This window comes from Cottoperca gobio, chromosome 5 (genome assembly GCF_900634415.1).
Source record: "Cottoperca gobio chromosome 5, fCotGob3.1, whole genome shotgun sequence".
NCBI lineage: Eukaryota > Metazoa > Chordata > Actinopteri > Perciformes > Bovichtidae > Cottoperca > Cottoperca gobio.
In genome coordinates, this window is record NC_041359.1 from 16,630,113 (window position 1) to 16,649,126 (window position 19,014).

The 19,014-nt window shown below is 37.6% G+C and overlaps 1 protein-coding gene across 4 annotated transcripts in view; it reads right to left on the bottom strand.

Annotated features, from left to right (window-relative positions):
* Positions 1-11,330, bottom strand: part of LOC115008245 (uncharacterized) — a 12,793-nt gene extending 1,463 nt beyond the window's left edge. Inside the window, exons 1-11 of one of the 4 annotated variants that reach the window (XM_029431710.1) lie at positions 11,234-11,295; positions 8,672-8,698; positions 7,883-8,194; positions 7,440-7,499; positions 7,293-7,346; positions 7,073-7,132; positions 6,912-6,971; positions 6,758-6,829; positions 5,966-6,061; positions 5,626-5,644; positions 514-540 (exon numbers count right to left, since the gene is read on the bottom strand). In XM_029431710.1, coding sequence (XP_029287570.1) covers positions 514-540; positions 5,626-5,644; positions 5,966-6,061; positions 6,758-6,829; positions 6,912-6,971; positions 7,073-7,132; positions 7,293-7,346; positions 7,440-7,499; positions 7,883-8,194; positions 8,672-8,698; positions 11,234-11,267 — 821 coding nt within the window. In that variant the 5' untranslated portion in view covers positions 11,268-11,295. Of the gene's footprint in view, positions 1-513; positions 541-5,625; positions 5,645-5,965; positions 6,062-6,364; positions 6,437-6,757; positions 6,830-6,911; positions 6,972-7,072; positions 7,133-7,292; positions 7,347-7,439; positions 7,500-7,882; positions 8,195-8,671; positions 8,699-9,036; positions 9,086-11,233 lie in introns of those variants that run through there. The other 3 variants (XM_029431707.1, XM_029431708.1, XM_029431709.1) reach the window with 3 other exon arrangements.
* Between the last annotated feature and the right edge of the window lie 7,684 nt (positions 11,331-19,014).

Genomic DNA, 19,014 nt, shown 5'->3' on the forward strand with positions numbered 1-19,014 from the left:
GTGTCACTGTGTATGGTGACGGAGGATGTGTCACTGTGTCTGGTGACGGAGGATGTATCACTGTGTATGGTGACGGAGGATGTTTCACTGTGTATGGTGACGGAGGATGTGTCACTGTGTGGAGATGGGTAATGTGACTCTCCAAGCTTTACAGTGTAAAAACATGTCATCTCAACCTCAGCAGGTGAACTCTGATGTGACATCTCCAGCAGCTCAGTTCCTGTCAGTGTCTTCAGACAGGGGAAGACTTTGCCCCGTTTTGTTCTCATAGTTTTGAAATAACACTGAGACACAGATGATGGAGTCTGACAGTGCAGAGTGACTGAGTCTGTCTCTGAGATCACCAGTGGATTCACTGTCAGTGTAGGTGTAAGAAGAGCTAAAACATATTGAGATAAACATGTTATGTCACTTCATTAATAATTGCATTAAGATAATACAATTCCTAATGGGAAACTGTGATTTAATGTATGATATAGAAAAATGTTAACAGCCAAATTAGCAGAGACTGACCTTGTGCTTTCATCTCCGTAAAGGAACCTGGCAGAGAAAATAAACATGTTAACAAGAGGAACAGATTTAACAGTAAATTGTAAACTCTTAATGTTAATCTTGTATTTCTTTTAATCTGTTGTAAAAGTTTAATAAAACACGCTGATACATTAAAGCAGGGGTAGCCAACGCAGTGCCCGCAGCCACTTGGTCACCCGCAGGGATCACGTGAGTCGCCCGCAGGGATCACGTGAGTCGCCCGCAGGGCATGTTCTAAATAAAGATGTTCAAGATCAAGATAAAACTTGTATTTAATTGTTTTGCTGTTTTACTTTATTTTATCAATAACACTTTAATTATTCTTTATTTTAAAATGAAAATATTGAATATACAATTTAAAAAACAAAAATGTTTTATGTATAAAAACTCGGACCCTGCCTGAGGTCAGAGTTCCACGCGCAAACTAAATCTCCATTTCCCTGGAGCAGCTACGGTGAGGCGCTAGGTGCGTTTTGGCAGAAAAGCGAAAGAAAACTAACTATTTTCACAATGATTGGGAGGAAGAATAATTTTTTACAACAGTGAAAGAAAAGTGTGTATGTCTCATTTGCGGGGGCGACGGCAAAGCGGCACATTGTGGAGACACTTCGGTACGTGTCACAAAGCTACCATGCTAACTAACTAACTAACTAACTAACTAACTCCCACCTGCAGCACTGCGGGCAGAACAAGCCGAGAGTTAAAGCTTTGGACAGCAGCATCTCTTTTCACGAGGCCGGTGAACAAGTCACAGAAAGCATCGGAAGCTTCATTTAGAGCTGCACATTTTTAATAAAGTATAAGAAAGCCTTTTCGGACGGAGAGGTCTTGAAAGGTGCAATGATGGTTATTGAAAACACTGTTCAGAGACGAGAAGAAAGGTTCTGATGTGATCTCCACTCTGATGTTACAAAGTTAGTGTTTGTACAAACAGGATATGATGTGAAGATGTGACAGTTAATGATTTCCTATAAAATGTTACAGAAGTGATATTTTGTACTAAAATATAACTGGTGTGATTTTAAACAAAATGCTACAAATGCGCTCATTCACACAAAACTGTTAATAAAGATATTTACAAAAATATCAGAGATGTGATAACTGACTATCAAATATTGAAATAGATTGAGAACATAAATAATGTTGTATGTTTAAATATATCTGTGTGGTAAATCATTGTTAATAATCATTGTGAGGAATAATTAACATTGATATGTGATCTTCACATATATGAATATACATTATGATATTATTATTAATGATAATATTATCATTAAATGTGAACTGTGCAACTATGTTATTCAGGAAGTTTGTATCATTCGTATTCAGTTCCCTTAAAGTAGCTCTCAGTATCCAAAAGGTCGGTGACCCCTGCTGACATTACATATTAATCTAGCTCTTGCGAATAAAACAAGAAACAAGAGGTTAACTTACACATGAGGACGACTAACAGCAGGTGTTCAGTCATGATGAAGCTAAATAATGTGAATGTCCAAGAATCCTTCACGACGACACTTGTGTGTTTGACTATGTGGACTTTGACATACAGAAAGTGTCATTTTACAGAACTTGTTCTCAGTGTGACTCACTTCTGATACTTGCTGTGGTTTTCCTGACAGACAGGCCACAGAAACACACATGCACTTGGCACTTCGCACTTGAGACTCAGTTTAGACTTTCTTTTTCTGACTGGGGGTTCAGATACAAATTATGTGTCATTATTTGACTAATTCATATGGTTAAAATATTATTTCATTTTGTCGACAACATAGACATATGTATGAGGAGAGTAAACGGAAGTAGAAAACAATTTATTGAAGGAAGTCAAGCAGACTAGAGTTCTTACAACTGCCGATAGAAACCACGGCCACTTCAGGTAAAATCAGAATATAGATACAAATACAGGGTTTTTGTAACATACAGATACAGATAGTAGCTTTGTGTCAAACAGACGTATGTGGGACCTCCATGTTGTTAACTATCATCTAGTGTGCATACTGCTTGGGAGCAATGAGAGCCATTTTGTTCGCCAGTTGTATCTGTCAATTCTGTCAATGTAATGTGTTTTGGCTGCATAGACTGTATAAAACATGGACATATTCGCTGTGACTTCACCCATAGGTTTTGAAGAGCTGTTGTGAAGGTGAAGAATTGGGGGCTCCAGGGATATTAGCTATAGAGACCGAACACGAACATGTTTATTTCTGCTATAAAGTTAGGCCTTTTAACATGGGGGTGTGTGGACATTGACTCGCTTTTGGAGCCAACCTCAAGTGGCCATTCGAGGAACAGCCATTTTTGGCACTTCTGCATGGGATTCACTGCTCCGCCCCGTACTTTGACACTTTGGTTGGTTCTTAATCAAACAAAAGGGAGGTGTCATTTACATTTGTGGGTCTAGAGAGTTTGTGTTTCAAAGTTCATATAAGGGCCTCATACCACAAACTAACAGCAGTCTTAATGTCCTGGTCAGAGTTATTCCTAGCCTTAAATAAGACTATGCCAAAGTGTAAAAGCAGTCTATTGTCCGACAATCAGATGAATAATGTATTACACTGATCAACTAATATCCCCTTCAGAATGTCTAAATTGTCCGTATAGGAAACAAGGACTTTAGCTGGTTGTTTTCATGTCAATAACATGAAACAACTAGAAACCATCTTCCGATGGGATTACTCCAGCTGTGACGCCAAATCGGGTAAGGGGTTGAAGTGGGAGGCCAATGGCCCCTTCCCACTTCCCAGCCCCCTACTTATGGCACGCTCGATTTGACCACACCCATCTTTGAACTTGACTTTGTTTTGTATCTCAATTAAAGACCTGTAAAGATTTTTGATGATAAATTGGCCATAAGGTGGGGGGCATAAAGAGGAGGGCCAATGGTCCCTTCGCCAATGGTCCCATGCCCATCTTCGAACTTAACCTTAAATTTGATCTCAACAACACATCTGTATAGTTTCATGACTGCATCTTTTTACAAAAATCTATCCACAGAGAAAGACACACACACAGACTCACAAACTGAAAACAAAACCAGCATTAAAACAGAAGGGGGCTCAGGACACTGCCTTGTGGCACTCCGCAAGTGACGGGCAAAGGCTCAGAGAAGTAACACCCTTCCCAACCTGCTGGTCCCTCTCTGACAGATAAGAAGCCATCCAGCTAAGAATGTGTTCATTCATGGCAGATACATCAATTTTCCTCCCTAGATCATAGGTTACACTATAAAGGACAAGTTTAAAAATTACACATCATTTGAAACAGTTCTTAAGGCTGTCTGCGTTCTGTTTCTCTATACAGTATTAAAATGTTTTTGTTTCAATGTGCCTGCGGGGTGCTGTACACCATGTCCTTCAGGGCTGATGGAGGTGGCTCCTCAGAGATGGTGGAGTACACATGGTATATGTCAGACTAAAGAAGAAAGAAACCAACTGTAAGAGCTCTTATAGTCATTAGCATCTATAAACCTATGTAGCAAACATTTTCAACATTGCCTCATGTCTCACTTACGTCTTCATTTTGAGACTCTTGCATTTTCGATTTATCCAAACCTGCAAAAATAAGAGAGAACGACACAATAAGATGATTGTTTTCAGTCAAGTTTGGCATTTTACTGTACGGTCTGAAACAAGCCTACAGCATAGTCCACCTGATCTATCTGTAATAAGTCTTGGGTGATTAAATATCTGCATGTATCAAGGTCAGTAAAAATATTATGGAAACAAAAGCCCATTTTTGTGTTATTAACTAAATTGATGTTTGTTGATGGTTCTTATTGAATTATATAGTTATAGCTCACCAGTAGGACAGTCAGCAGCAGGTACTGAGGTAATCACACTGTACGCTTCATCATTACCGGCAGGTAACTTAAGATAACAGGAAAAAAGGGAGAGGAAGTGAGAGGAATTCATGAATAACGTTACACATTAATTAACCTTGAGGAGCCCTGCTATTTAAATGTTCGATTATTTTAGGTGATGTGAATGATAGCTACATCTGACAGAGAAAACATTTTTTAATTACTGATCCTCCATGGTTAAGCTCTCTCATGCACATTAAGTCATCTGCAACAGAAGGTAAAAAACACACCTCAATACACAAGAAGACCAAAATATAATTGTTGTCTACTGTTTGGATGAATAATACAGTGATGTTTCCTGACTGCTACATGTGTACATTACCAGTGGCATCAGCTTGTGTCCTATACAGAAATAAAGAGAAGAAAGTGTTAACAAAGAGAATTGAATTGAATGTAGTTTAGTTTAGTTTCTTTGATGGGCATCACATTAGAATTGCAATATACATTTATGCACAAGGACCAGATGCACTGTGTGTTTGTAGCGAAACTCTGATTTACAACAACATGTCCTCATTACACAAGGACAGAATACACAGTAGGACACTAAAACATTATGTCAAGAGGGATATATAGTATATCCTTCTCCAAATACCTCTAAGACTTAAGTTGCCACTACTTTAAAGGGACAGTGTGAAGGATTTAGTGGCATCTAGCATTGCGGTTGCAACCAACTGAATACCCCTCCCTTCACAAGACTGTGATAGCGACCTGCAGATTGTAATACCGTGGTGACGCTCAGAGGCACCACAGCACTACTTTAAGAGCAATGAACTACAGGCAGCTACAGGCAAGCGTGTCAGAGAACTAGGGTGGCCTTCATGTATCGTAAGAACACGAAAGGCCCTCTATAGAGCCAGAGGTTTTCTTTTTGTCCATCTGGGTTACTGTAGAAACATGGCGGACTGGAAGAGGACCCGCTCCCTATGTAGATATGTAGAGCTTATTCTAAGCTAACGAAAACACAACGATTCTTAGTTTCAGGTGATTATACACCAATGACAACATAGTTATGAATATTATATTATATTTCTGCTAATAGATCCCCCTAAATACTACACACTGGCCCTTCAAAGCCAAGGGTTTAATGGGGAAACTGGGGAAGATGAATGAGCTCCCTCCACTGATTTAACAACTAATGCTGCAGTGGTTTTGCTTAGTAGCAGCACTTGGCAGCTACTTGAAGTGAATGAGCTGAACTTCTGTAAAAAAATTAATAATAATAATAATAATATTACCTTTTGCTAGAACATCTTTCTGAAATAAATTGAGAGAGAAGCATAGTGTTAGTTAAGGCAGAGCACTGAAGTTGTGTTTGTATTGGCTGATTGGACATATAAACTCACACCTATGATTATCACTCAGCGAAGCCGCTCATGCCAACACGATTTGCTCTCTCCAACACCAACTTCCTCCTTATGTGGTATTTCATCTCTTTGATCAAAACTAAGATTTATCTTCCTTTCTATCTTCCCTCTAATAAGGGGCATTAGCTATCTCAGCCTGATCCTTTCAGAGCTCTGAAAACGATCAGGAAGGGAAAATCCTTTTTTCTGGACAGACAAATCAAGTTCTCACCAGTTCTTCTTTTGGTAAAGAGAAGTGCTAGGCCCAGTAAGATGACACCTCCAAGACACGCTGCAACTACTACCAAGTTCCATGTCCATGTTTCTGCTGTGGAGGTCACAAACAAAGGTCAGTTTCACTTTTAACACCAAAGCAGAAAGATTGTGTACCTGGATGTCTTCCAGTGCATGGCACACTAATATAACTGATATAAATGTAACATGTGAAGGAAGTTGTGAACATGAAAAATCATTTAATTCAGGATCATAATGATGCAAAACAGGTTTCTTTACTGTGACTCTGCAGAGCAATACTCAGTGCTCAAACACCAGAAGAAACATACAATTCTAAATGGAATTTATCATTTTAATAATATGCAGTATGTGTAAGTAATACATGCGCTTTGCACACCTGTTGGTGGATCAATTGGGGTTACATGGAGCAAGCTAGCTTTAGTGCTAGATTTATGAGGTGTCTGACCAACTGTAATACATAATTAGTGAGAAATATTAAAAACATTCAGAGAAAATGCATCTTTTGCGTTATTTATGATGCACTCATAAGAATTGCAGTTGTAATATTGTCTCCTGAAGCCAGAGGAGTTTTGGCAGTGAAAATATTAAATAAATATTCAAATTACATATTTCAACATTTTCTATAAGGTTTTAAAAAATCATAGCTGCATTTCTCGAATCCTCGTTTTCATTTTTAATTTCCATATTATCTAATTCAATATAAGGGAATAAAATGCCTTAAAGAAAAAAAGATTTAAAAGTCAGTTTAAATTATGAGTATTTGTGTCACCTGATGTTGGTTTCACTGGTGTGATAGAAGTAGAGATGAAACTACCAGTGTTGCTGGATCCAACATTCTGACCTGGTCAATGAAGAACAATATGTTTCAGAATAACATTTGTGATTTATTAAAGTCACACTTAATATATCTTTAATTTAGTCACCTAACGTTCGTTTGGTCCGAGTTATAGGTGTGGAGGCATGGAGCCTGCTAACAGTCCTACCTGGTGATTAAAAACACTTTTAAAACCTTCAAGATAACAAATATAATAAGTGCTTTGTGATTCTGATATAGATTTCTTTTTAAATATAAATCATGTCCTACCTGTGGTCATAGTAGATGTCGCCATAGTCTGTGTGGAGTGTGTCTCTTTGTCCACAATATCTACAATGAAAGAAGATGGATTTGGATCTGTCGCTTCATGTGTGGAAAACGTTGTGGGACAGTTTATTTGTGCGATCACTTGAGCAGAAAGCATCAGAAGAAACATATTTTCTATTTTTAGTAAATTAACGTCTCTTACAATACATCTATATTTCATTACCTGATTCCAGTTTCACAGGAGTTGCAGAAGCACCGGGTCTGCCAACAATCAAATCTGGTGAGTAAACACAGAAAAAACATTTTAAAACTCTTTATAGAAGTGATATGTAATGAATGGGTTGTTATTTAGGTGTATAGTACATCTTACCTGTGGTCATAGGAAATACTGGTTTTGTGAAGGGAGCGCTTGATTCTCTTTCCACAATATCTACAGTAAAAGGAAACAGATTGTTGCAGGTCGATTTTATATGAACAAATAAATAAACATTGTAAAGCGTCCCGTCTGTTCAATCCAACCTGCATTCAGAGTCACTGTCCTCTAAACCAGCTGTCATGTAGACAGCAGCAGCTGTCCTGTTTATTTTTAAATTGAATCCTTTTTTAATATAGACTCACAGTCTGAAAAACATTAAACTGAACTGAAATTGTGATAATGAGAGCGTCCAACTACGAGTCAAATTCCTTTTATTGGTCAATTCACTTGATTCTAAGTGTGATGTCACAGTGTCATATTTAAACATTTCAAATAACATGCAATAGACTCAAATGTGGAGAAATACTTTGTGATGTTTCGTGTCTTCTCTGACTTACCAGTCAAGCGGTATCCATCACTACGAGGAGACAAAGAGTTTGGTTCACTTCCCAAACTGTAATCACAGCTGGTGACGCTTCTTTGAGGAAAATGGAGACGGGTAAGCAAATCAGAAATTGTGACAGTAAACTGGCAGAACCTCTGATTCTTTGAGGTCCTTTGCTTCAAGATGGTTGTTGTTTGAAATGGATCCCTTTCTTCTCCAAAGTAAAGGTTACATCTCGTATCTTCATGAGCAGATCCAGGCAGAGTGCAGGTCATGAAAACGTATTCACCAGGAAAATGCTGAAGACTCACCTCAGGTTTTAGAGCTAAAATACAAGATAAATGAAAAGTCATTAAATACGATATACCATCATCTGCGTACCAGCATCCTGCCATACTGTCACACAACAGTTTTAGAAATTAACATTCATCCTCATGCTTCATAATGATAATTATATATGTCATCTTAGGTGAGTGTAAGTTACAGTGTAAAAAAAAGATCATGACTCTGAATGAAGCAGAATCTGACAACAAAAAGCAATTTATCAAACTGAGAAAACTGTAAAGATGCTGAATGTTAATGCTGAAAATTTAGAGGTAGACATGTGTTATATCAAAAACTGAATAATAACATTAATACGATAATAATCCATATTAGAAATTGTGATTTAATGTAGAGGAAGAAATAAAAAATATATTGTGCAAACAAACAGTTTGTAAAAATAGTCAAATTAACAACAGACTGTAATAAACTTCCCACACAGTGAAAACTGGACATGAAAGATAATCGATCAGAGACTGACCTTGTGCATAACTCTCGAGAAAAGAATCTGTTGGAATTATAATTTATTAAAAAGGTAAATACATGTAATATCTCATTAATACATTCAACAAAATGAAGAAGCTTAAGATCAAGATATTCTTTATTTGTTGGGGAAATTAGTTTTGAACTCTGCACTGCAGTTCCACAATAAGTGCACAGATGAACAGCACAGAGTAACAACACATAACATAAAATCACCAACCATAAAAAAGAGCAGAAGGTATAACATGACACATGATAGCTCACAATACAATGTAATGTCATGTTTGCTAGCAGGTTAGAACCTACATTAGTTTGTAAAAGTCTACATTAACAATAAAAAACTCTATAGTGAGTATAACTTACAAATGAGGATGACAAGCAGCCGGCGTCCAGCCATGATGAAGCTAAACACTAAGACTGTGCAGATAGAAGACACTCGTTTGTCTGACTACGTGGACTTTGATGTACTTAAGTATCATTCAGCAGAAATGAGAACTTGTTCTCAGGAAAACCACAGCAAGCATCAAATGTGAGGCAACAAACAAACGGGCCACAGAAACAGCAACACTTTACATCTCGCTTTAACACACATTATTAGAAATGTAGAGCATGTAATATATTTAGATCAAGTCGACCACAGTGTGAACTGCTTCAGAAGAAAGAGTCTGTTCATCATTTGTTCACAAACTGCTCACACACACACACACACACACACACACACACACACACACACAAGCATGTTCATGGTCTGCTCTAAGCGAACATGCTGTTATTTAATATTTTCCTGACCATTCAACAATGAAATCTGCATTTCACTTCATATTTCCAGAGTTATGCTGCACACACTCTGTTTTTATTGAAGTCAAGTCAATGCCCCCATGTTTCCCATGGACTCCTGTATTTACCTGTACTGCCCGGGAACATTATAACTAAAACTCACAACTGATTAATTGATTGTCCACCTGGACCCTCATGAAGGTTAATACCTTAACTAATATTTTACACTGAATAAGCAGGGAGGGACAGTGTTAAATGCAAATAGTTTTTGTTTTTTTAAATAGCTCCTCCAACCAGAATACAAGTTTCTCATGTTAACGCTGCATTGTACCTTTTTACTTTGAGGTTTAAGGAACATACCTGAAACTCACAATCAACTTCACCAAAATATTGAAATGCATCATGTTTTTATAAACAGTGTTTTGCCTTAGCGTAAATATTCTTTAGTATACCCTACATATAGAAATGCCACATGTTTATAATCATAATAATAAGCTTTATTTGTATAGCACCTTTCATACAAGAATTGCAGCCCAAAGTGCCTCATAGCAAAAACATAACAATTAGTACAAGGACAGAGTAAGAGCATTTACAGTACAATAATCACAGTGTTGATGAAAATGAGTCTGAAGTACCATTATAAAAATAGCAGAATTAAAATAGCAGATAAAATAGAAGATAAAATAGCAGCCTTTACACATTCTTTGACATTTTCATAATCCCTTTGTCTGTACTTTCATCTATATTTGTCTTTGCAAATAATCCACATACTTTCTTCCTATCCCTGTTCTCTGCTTCCTTCTCCCATAACATAAACTGTCTTTATGTTCTTCCATTGTTTTCAACGCTTCAGATTTAATCTTTCTCTTTGACATTACTTTTTCCTCTATTTTTTACAACAGTGAAAGAAAAGTGTCTATGTCTCATTTGCGGGGCGACGGCAAAGCGGCACATTGTGGAGACACTTCGGTACGTGTCACAAAGCTACAATGCTAACTAACTAACTAACTAACTAACTAACTCCCACCTGCAGCACTGCGGGCAGAACAAGCCGAGAGTTAAAGCTTTGGACAGCAGCATCTCTTTTCACGAGGCCGGTGAACAAGTCACAGAAAGCATCAGAAGCTTCATTTAGAGCTGCACATTTTTAATAAAGTATAAGAAAGCCTTTTCGGACGGAGAGGTCTTGAAAGGTGCAATGATGGTTATTGAAAACACTGTTCTAAGATGAGAAGAAAGGTTCTGATGTGATCTCCACTCTGATGTTACAAAGTTAGTGTTTGTACAAACAGGATATGATGTGAAGATGTGACAGTTAATGATTTCCTATAAAATGTTACAGAAGTGATATTTTGTACTAAAATATAACTGGTGTGATTTTAAACAAAATGCTACAAATGCGCTCATTCACACAAAACTGTTAATAAAGATATTTACAAAAATATCAGAGATGTGATAACTGACTATCAAATATTGAAATAGATTGAGAACATAAATAATGTTGTATGTTTAAATATATCTGTGTGGTAAATCATTGTTAATAATCATTGTGAGGAATAATTAACATTGACATGTGATCTTCACATATATGAATATATATTATGATATTATTATTAATGATAATATTATCATTAAATGTGAACTGTGTATTCAGGAAGTTTGTATCATTCGTATTCAGTTCCCTTAAAGTAGCTCTCAGTATCCAAAAGGTCGGTGACCCCTGCTGACATTACATATTAATCTAGCTCTTGCAAATAAAACAAGAAACAAGAGGTTAACTTACACATGAGGATGACTAACAGCAGGTGTTCAGTCATGATGAAGCTAAATAATGTGAATGTCCAAGAATCCTTCACGACGACACTTGTGTGTTTGACTATGTGGACTTTGACAGAAAGTGTCATTTTACAGAACTTGTTCTCAGTGTGACTCACTTCTGATACTTGCTGTGGTTTTCCTGACAGACAGGCCACAGAAACACACATGCACTTGGCACTTCGCACTTGAGACTCAGTTTAGACTTTCTTTTTCTGACTGGGGGTTCAGATACAAATTATGTGTTATTATTTGACTAATTCATATGGTTAAAATATTATTTCATTTTGTCGACAACATAGACATATGTATGAGGAGAGTAAACGGAAGTAGAAAACAATTTATTGAAGGAAGTCAAGCAGACTAGAGTTCTTACAACTGCCGATAGAAACCACGGCCACTTCAGGTAAAATCAGAACATAGATACAAATACAGGTTTTTTGTAACATACAGATACAGATAGTAGCTTTGTGTCAAACAGACGTATGTGGGACCTCCATGTTGTTAACTATCATCTAGTGTGCATACTGCTTGGGAGCAATGAGAGCCATTTTGTTCGCCAGTTGTATCTGTCAATTCTGTCAATGTAATGTGTTTTGGCTGCATAGACTGTATAAAACATGGACATATTCGCTGTGACTTCACCCATAGGTTTTGAAGAGCTGTTGTGAAGGTGAAGAATTGGGGGCTCCAGGGATATTAGCTATAGAGACCGAACACGAAAATGTTTATTTCTGCTATAAAGTTAGGCCTTTTAACATGGGGGTGTGTGGACATTGACTCGCTTTTGGAGCCAACCTCAAGTGGCCATTCGAGGAACAGCCATTTTTGGCACTTCTGCATGGGATTCATTGCTCCGCCCCGTACTTTGACACTTTGGTTGGTTCTTAATCAAACAAAAGGGAGGTGTCATTTGCATTTGTGGGTCTAGAGAGTTTGTGTTTCAAAGTTCATATAAGGGCCTCATACCACAAACTAACAGCAGTCTTAATGTCCTGGTCAGAGTTATTCCTAGCCTTAAATAAGACTATGCCAAAGTGTAAAAGCAGTCTATTGTCCGACAATCAGATGAATAATGTATTACACTGATCAACTAATATCCCCTTCAGAATGTCTAAATTGTCCGTATAGGAAACAAGGACTTTAGCTGGTTGTTTTCATGTCAATAACATGAAACAACTAGAAGCCATCTTCCGATGGGATTACTCCATCTGTGACGCCAAATCGGGTAAGGGGTTGAAGTGGGAGGCCAATGGCCCCTTCCCACTTCCCAGCCCCCTAATAATGGCACGCTCGATTTGACCACACCCATCTTTGAACTTGACTTTGTTTTGTATCTCAATTAAAGACCTGTAAAGATTTTTGATGATAAATTGGCCATAAGGTGGGGGGCATAAAGAGGAGGGCCAATGGTCCCTTCGCCAATGGTCCCATGCCCATCTTCGAACTTAACCTTAAATTTGATCTCAACAACACATCTGTATAGTTTCATGACTGCATCTTTTTACAAAAATCTGTCCACAGAGAAAAACACACACACAGACTCACAAACTGAAAACAAAACCAGCGTTAAAACAGAAGGGGGCTCAGGACACTGCCTTGTGGCACTCCGCAAGTGACGGGCAAAGGCTCAGAGAAGTAACACCCTACCCAACCTGCTGGTCCCTCTCTGACAGATAAGAAGCCATCCAGCTAAGAATGTGTTCATTCATGGCAGATACATCAATTTTCCTCCCTAGATCATAGGTTACACTATAAAGGACAAGTTTAAAAATTACACATCATTTGAAACAGTTCTTAAGGCTGTCTGCGTTCTGTTTCTCTATACAGTATTAACACGTTTTTGTTTCAATGTGCCTACTGGGTGCTGTACACCATGTCCTTCAGGGCTGATGGAGGTGGCTCCTCGCAGATGGTGGAGTACACATGGTATATGTCAAACTAAAGAAGAAAGAAACCAACTGTAAGAGCTCTTATAGTCATTAGCATCTATAAACCTATGTAGCAAACATTTTCAACATTGCCTCATATCTCACTTACGTCTTCATTTTGAGACTCTTGCATTTTCGATTTATCCAAACCTGCAAAAATAAGAGAGAACGACACAATAAGATGATTGTTTTCAGTCAAGTTTGGCATTTTACTGTACGGTCTGAAACAAGCCTACAGCATAGTCCACCTGATCTATCTGTAATAAGTCTTGGGTGATTAAATATCTGCATGCATCAAGGTCAGTAAAAATATTATGGAAACAAAAGCCCATTTTTGTGTTATTAACTAAATTGATGTTTGTTGATGGTTCTTATTGAATTATATAGTTATAGCTCACCAGTAGGACAGTCAGCAGCAGGTACTGAGGTAATCACACTGTACGCTTCATCATTACCGGCAGGTAACTTAAGACAACAGGAAAAAAGGGAGAGGAAGTGAGAGGAATTCATGAATAACGTTACACATTAATTAACCTTGAGGAGCCCTGCTATTTAAATGTTCGATTATTTTAGGTGATGTGAATGATAGCTACATCTGACAGAGAAAACATTTTTGAATTACCGATCCTCCATGGTTAAGCTCTCTCATGCACATTAAGTCATCTGCAACAGAAGGTAAAAAACACACCTCAATACACAAGAAGACCAAAATATAATTGTTGTCTACTGTTTGGATGAATAATACAGTGATGTTTCCTGACTGCTACATGTGTACATTACCAGTGGCATCAGCTTGTGTCCTATACAGAAATAAAGAGAAAAAAGTGTTAACAAAGAGAATTGAATTGAATGTAGTTTAGTTTAGTTTCTTTGATGGACACCACATTAGAATTGTAATATACATTTATGCACAAGGACCAGATGCACTGTGTGTTTGTAGCGAAACTCTAATTTACAACAACATGTCCTCATTACACAAGGACCAGAATGCACAGTAGGACACTAAAACATTATGTCAAGAGGGATATACAGTATATCCTTCTCCAAATACCTCTAAGACTTAAGTTGCCCCGACTTTAAAGGGACAGTGTGAAGGATTTAGTGGCATCTAGCATTGCGGTTGCAACCAACTGAATACCCCTCCCTTCACAAGACTGTGATAGCGACCTGCAGATTGTAATACCGTGGTGACGCTCAGAGGCACCACAGCACTACTTTAAGAGCAATGAAATACAGGCAGCTACAGGCAAGCGTGTCAGAGAACTAGGGTGGCCTTCATGTATCGTAAAAACACGAAAGGCCCTCTATAGAGCCAGAGGTTTTCTTTTTGTCCATCTGGGTTACTGTAGAAACATGGCGGACTGGAAGAGGACCCGCTCCCTATGTAGATATGTAGAGCTTATTCTAAGCTAACGAAAACACAACGATTCTTAGTTTCAGGTGATTATACACCAATGACAACATAGTTATGAATATTATATTATATTTCTGCTAATAGATCCCCCTAAATACTACACACTGGCCCTTCAAAGCCAAGGGTTTAATGGGGAAACTGGGGAAGATGAATGAGCTCCCTCCACTGATTTAACAACTAATGCTGCAGTGGTTCTGCTTAGTAGCAGCACTTGGCAGCTACTTGAAGTGAATAAGCTGAACTTCTGTAAAAAAAATGGAAAAAAAAATAATATTACCTTTTGCTAGAACATCTTTCTGAAATAAATTGAGAGAGAAGCATAGTGTTAGTTAAGGCAGAGCACTGAAGTTGTGTTTGTATTGGCTGATTGGACATATAAACTCACACCTATGATTATCACTCAGCGAAGCCGCTCATGCCAACACAATTTGCTCTCTCCAACACCAACTTCCTCCTTATGTGGTATTTCATCTCTTTGATCAAAACTAAGATTTATCTTCCTTTCTATCTTCCCTCTAATAAGGGGCATTAGCTATCTCAGCCTGATCCTTTCAGAGCTCTGAAAACGATCAGGAAGGGAAAATCCTTTTTTCTGGACAGACAAATCAAGTTCTCACCAGTTCTTCTTTTGGTAAAGAGAAGTGCTAGGCCCAGTAAGATGACACCTCCAAGACACGCTGCAACTACTACCAAGTTCCATGTCCATGTTTCTGCTGTGGAGGTCACAAACAAAGGTCAGTTTCACTTTTAACACCAAAGCAGAAAGATTGTGTACCTGGATGTCTTCCAGTGCATGGCACACTAATATAACTGTCATAGCTGCATTTCTCGAATCCTCATTTTAATTTTTAATTTCCATATTATCTAATTCAATATAAGGGAATAAAATGCCTTAAAGAAAAAAAGATTTAAAAGTCAGTTTAAATTATTATTATGAGTATTTGTGTCACCTGATGTTGGTTTCACTGGTGTGATAGAAGTAGAGATAAAACTACCAGTGTTGCTGGATCCAACATTCTGACCTGGTCAATGAAGAACAATATGTTTCAGAATACTCAAAATACTAATACATACATAAAGTGATTTATATTTTAAATTGAATCCTTTTTTAATATAGACTCACAGTCTGAAAAACATTAAACTGAACTGAAATTGTGATAATGAGAGCGTCCAACTACGAGTCAAATTCCTTTTATTGGCCAATTCACTTGATTCGAAGTGTGATGTCACAGTGTCATATTTAAACATTTCAAATAACATGCAATAGACTCAAATGTGGAGAAATACTTTGTGATGTTTCGTGTCTTCTCTGACTTACCAGTCAAGCTGTATCCATCACTACGAGGAGACAAAGAGTTTGGTTCACTTCCCAAACTGTAATCACAGCTGGTGACGCTTCTTTGAGGAAAATGAAGCAAATCAGAAATTGTGACAGTAAACAGGCAGAACCACTGATTCTTTGAGGTCCTTTGCTTCCAGATGGTTGTTGTTAGAGATGGATCCCTTTCTTCTCCAAAGTAAAGGTTACATCTCGTATCTTCATGAGCAGATCCAGGCAGAGTGCAGGTCATGATAACGTATTCACCAGGAAAATGCTGAAGACTCATCTCAGGTTTTAGAGCTAAAATACAAGATAAATGAAAAGTCATTAAATACGATATACCATCATCTGCATACCAGCATCCTGCCATACTGTCACACAACAGTTTTAGAAATGAACATTCATCCTCATACTTCATAATGATAATTATATGTCATCTTAGGTGAGTGTAAGTTACACTGTAAAAAAAGATCATGACTCTGAATGAAGCAGAATCTGACAACAAAAAGCAATTTATCAAACTGAGAAAACTGTAAAGATGCTAAATGTAACATTTCATCCCACAGGTGGCATTATAATCGGAGTGGAGGTTGTTGAATCATTGAGTTTCTACTTGTCACTCTCTCTAAAACAAATGAAATATGATATAATCAAAGAATGAGAAAAGCAGTCGCTCACTGTGTATGGTGACGGAGGATGTGTCACTGTGTGGAGATGGAGAATTTATGTCTCCAAGCTTTACAGTGTAATAACATGTCACTTTAACCACAGCAGGTGAACTCTGACGTGACATCTCCAGCAGCTCAGTTCCTGTCAGTGTCTTCAGACAAGAGAAGACTCTGTCAGTTCCTCTAGTGTAGAAATAACACTGAGACACAGGAACAGATGATGGAGTCTGACAGTCCAGAGTGACTGAGTCTGTCTCTGAGATCACCGGTGGATTCACTGTCAGTGTAGGTGTAAGAGCTGAAAATTTAGAGGTAGACATGCAGTATGTTATATCACATACTTAACAGCTGCATAAAGATAATGAAAACAAATGATATCAAATACTAAATAATTAAATTACTATGGTAATATTCTTAATGGGGAATGTTGATTTTAGAGGAAAGGGGGAAAATCTATTGTACAACCCAACAGTTTGTAAAAATAGTCAAAATGAATAACAGACTGTAATAAACGTCCCACAGTGAAAACAACTGGACATGAAAGATAATCGATCAGAGTCTGACCTTGGGCTTGAATCTCGCGAAAGGAATCTGTTGGAAATACAACATGTTAACAAAGTAAATAGATGTAATAATAACTAATTAATGACTTCAACAACATGTAGAAGGATTAAAACTCCACCACCGTGTAACTCTGTCAACCAGAGGTGGAAACTAAGGATGCATAATGTTGGATCTTTGACGATATTGTCCAACTCATATTTGACGATTGCTGTATGTATATATATATGTGAGTATGTATATACTAAAATATTAATAACTAATAACTAATTTGCTTGCCTGCATTGGTTTGTAATCATTTACATCAATAGTGAATAAATCTATAGGAGGTTTAACTTACACATGAGGAAGACAAACAGCAGGCGTCCTGCCATGATGAAGCTGAGGCTGTCCACGGTCCTCAAAAGATGATACTTGTGTGTCTCAATGTGTGAACTTTCACTTTACCTAAGTGACATTTCGAAAAACTTGCTCTCATGAAAACCACAGCTAGCATCGGAATTATTCACGTCAGATACACAAACCTCACATCCTTTTTAAAGTACCTAGTATATGTGTGTTACTTAGATAGAATCGACCACACTGGAGGCTTGTGTGTGTGTGTGTGTGTGTGTGTGTGTGTGTGTGTGTGTGTGTGTGTGTGTGTGTGTGTGTGTGTGTGTGTCTTCACTAAAAGTCTTTTTTTAAACTGCTCACTTTTTTGTTCATGATCTGCTCGAAGTAAACGTGTCGTTTTTTTCCCATGTTTGTCCTGAAACTTCAACCATTTAACTTCATATCTCCAAACAGGCTGTGTGTTATTTCATCTAGTTGGTAAAATGTCATCATAAAAATATTGTTTTCTTGCATGCAGTTGTGCTTAAATATGTCTCTGTGATGGTTTCTCATTTGTATTGTATTAAATCATGTTTGGCGGTTTTTAATGTGTTTTCTGTGTCTGTGAGTTTTATGAATTTGTGTAAATGTGAGTTAAATGTGTGAATAAACCCTTCCGGGTAAAGCACTTTGGTACAAATTATGTTTTTAAAGCGCAGTATAAATAAACATGAACCTGAACTTCAACTTCTAAAATGAAAGGGACTTTTTAAATAATTGTGTACAAGGATTTTATTATTCAAAGCATTGATACATGTTATGTTCTGACCAAACTATCAATTCAATAAAGTTCAACTGAGCCATATCACCATTCTAACGTCTGCTCTTGTGGGTAATGATGTAAATACTGTTAAGATCAATTAACTTGTACATAAGTAAGAAAAAGATGCAAGAAAAACAACGTTTAAATTTCAAATTGACTTTAGAGGGCTGTACACGGTCTCTCTCAGGGCTGACGTAGCTTCTCGGAGGTGCTGCTGTTGTCACTCTATGAAAAGAAAGAAACAGAAATGACTTAACTGCCCTCAGTTAGTGGAAATGTTTGTCAGCAATATGCAATTATCATCATTTACAGTAAAAGGGTTTAGTTTCTTACACGCTGCAATAAACATTTTTTCTGAGAATGTACCTTTAATGTCTTTTTAATTTATGCCTGTTCGCATTCTGGCCACTTATAAGCCTTCAGCAGAACCTGCACCACCAAGCGGCTGATTAATGTGTCTAACAACCTTCGGGAAAACAAAAGCAGCTCACCAGTGTTGCATTCAGGTGACGATACTGTAGGTTTCATCATAACCACCCTGCAAAGCAGTGACGTTTACTTTTGGTCTAAATGGGAAAAAAATAGAAAACAGGTTTTGTGTGTCATTACAGAGGAAGGCAAAAGCACAGTACACATTTGCAAATGAATTAACTGTATTACTCTCCGCAAAGAGCGCCGCTACGTTGGAGTTTATCCCGGTGGACGAGAGGGTCGCC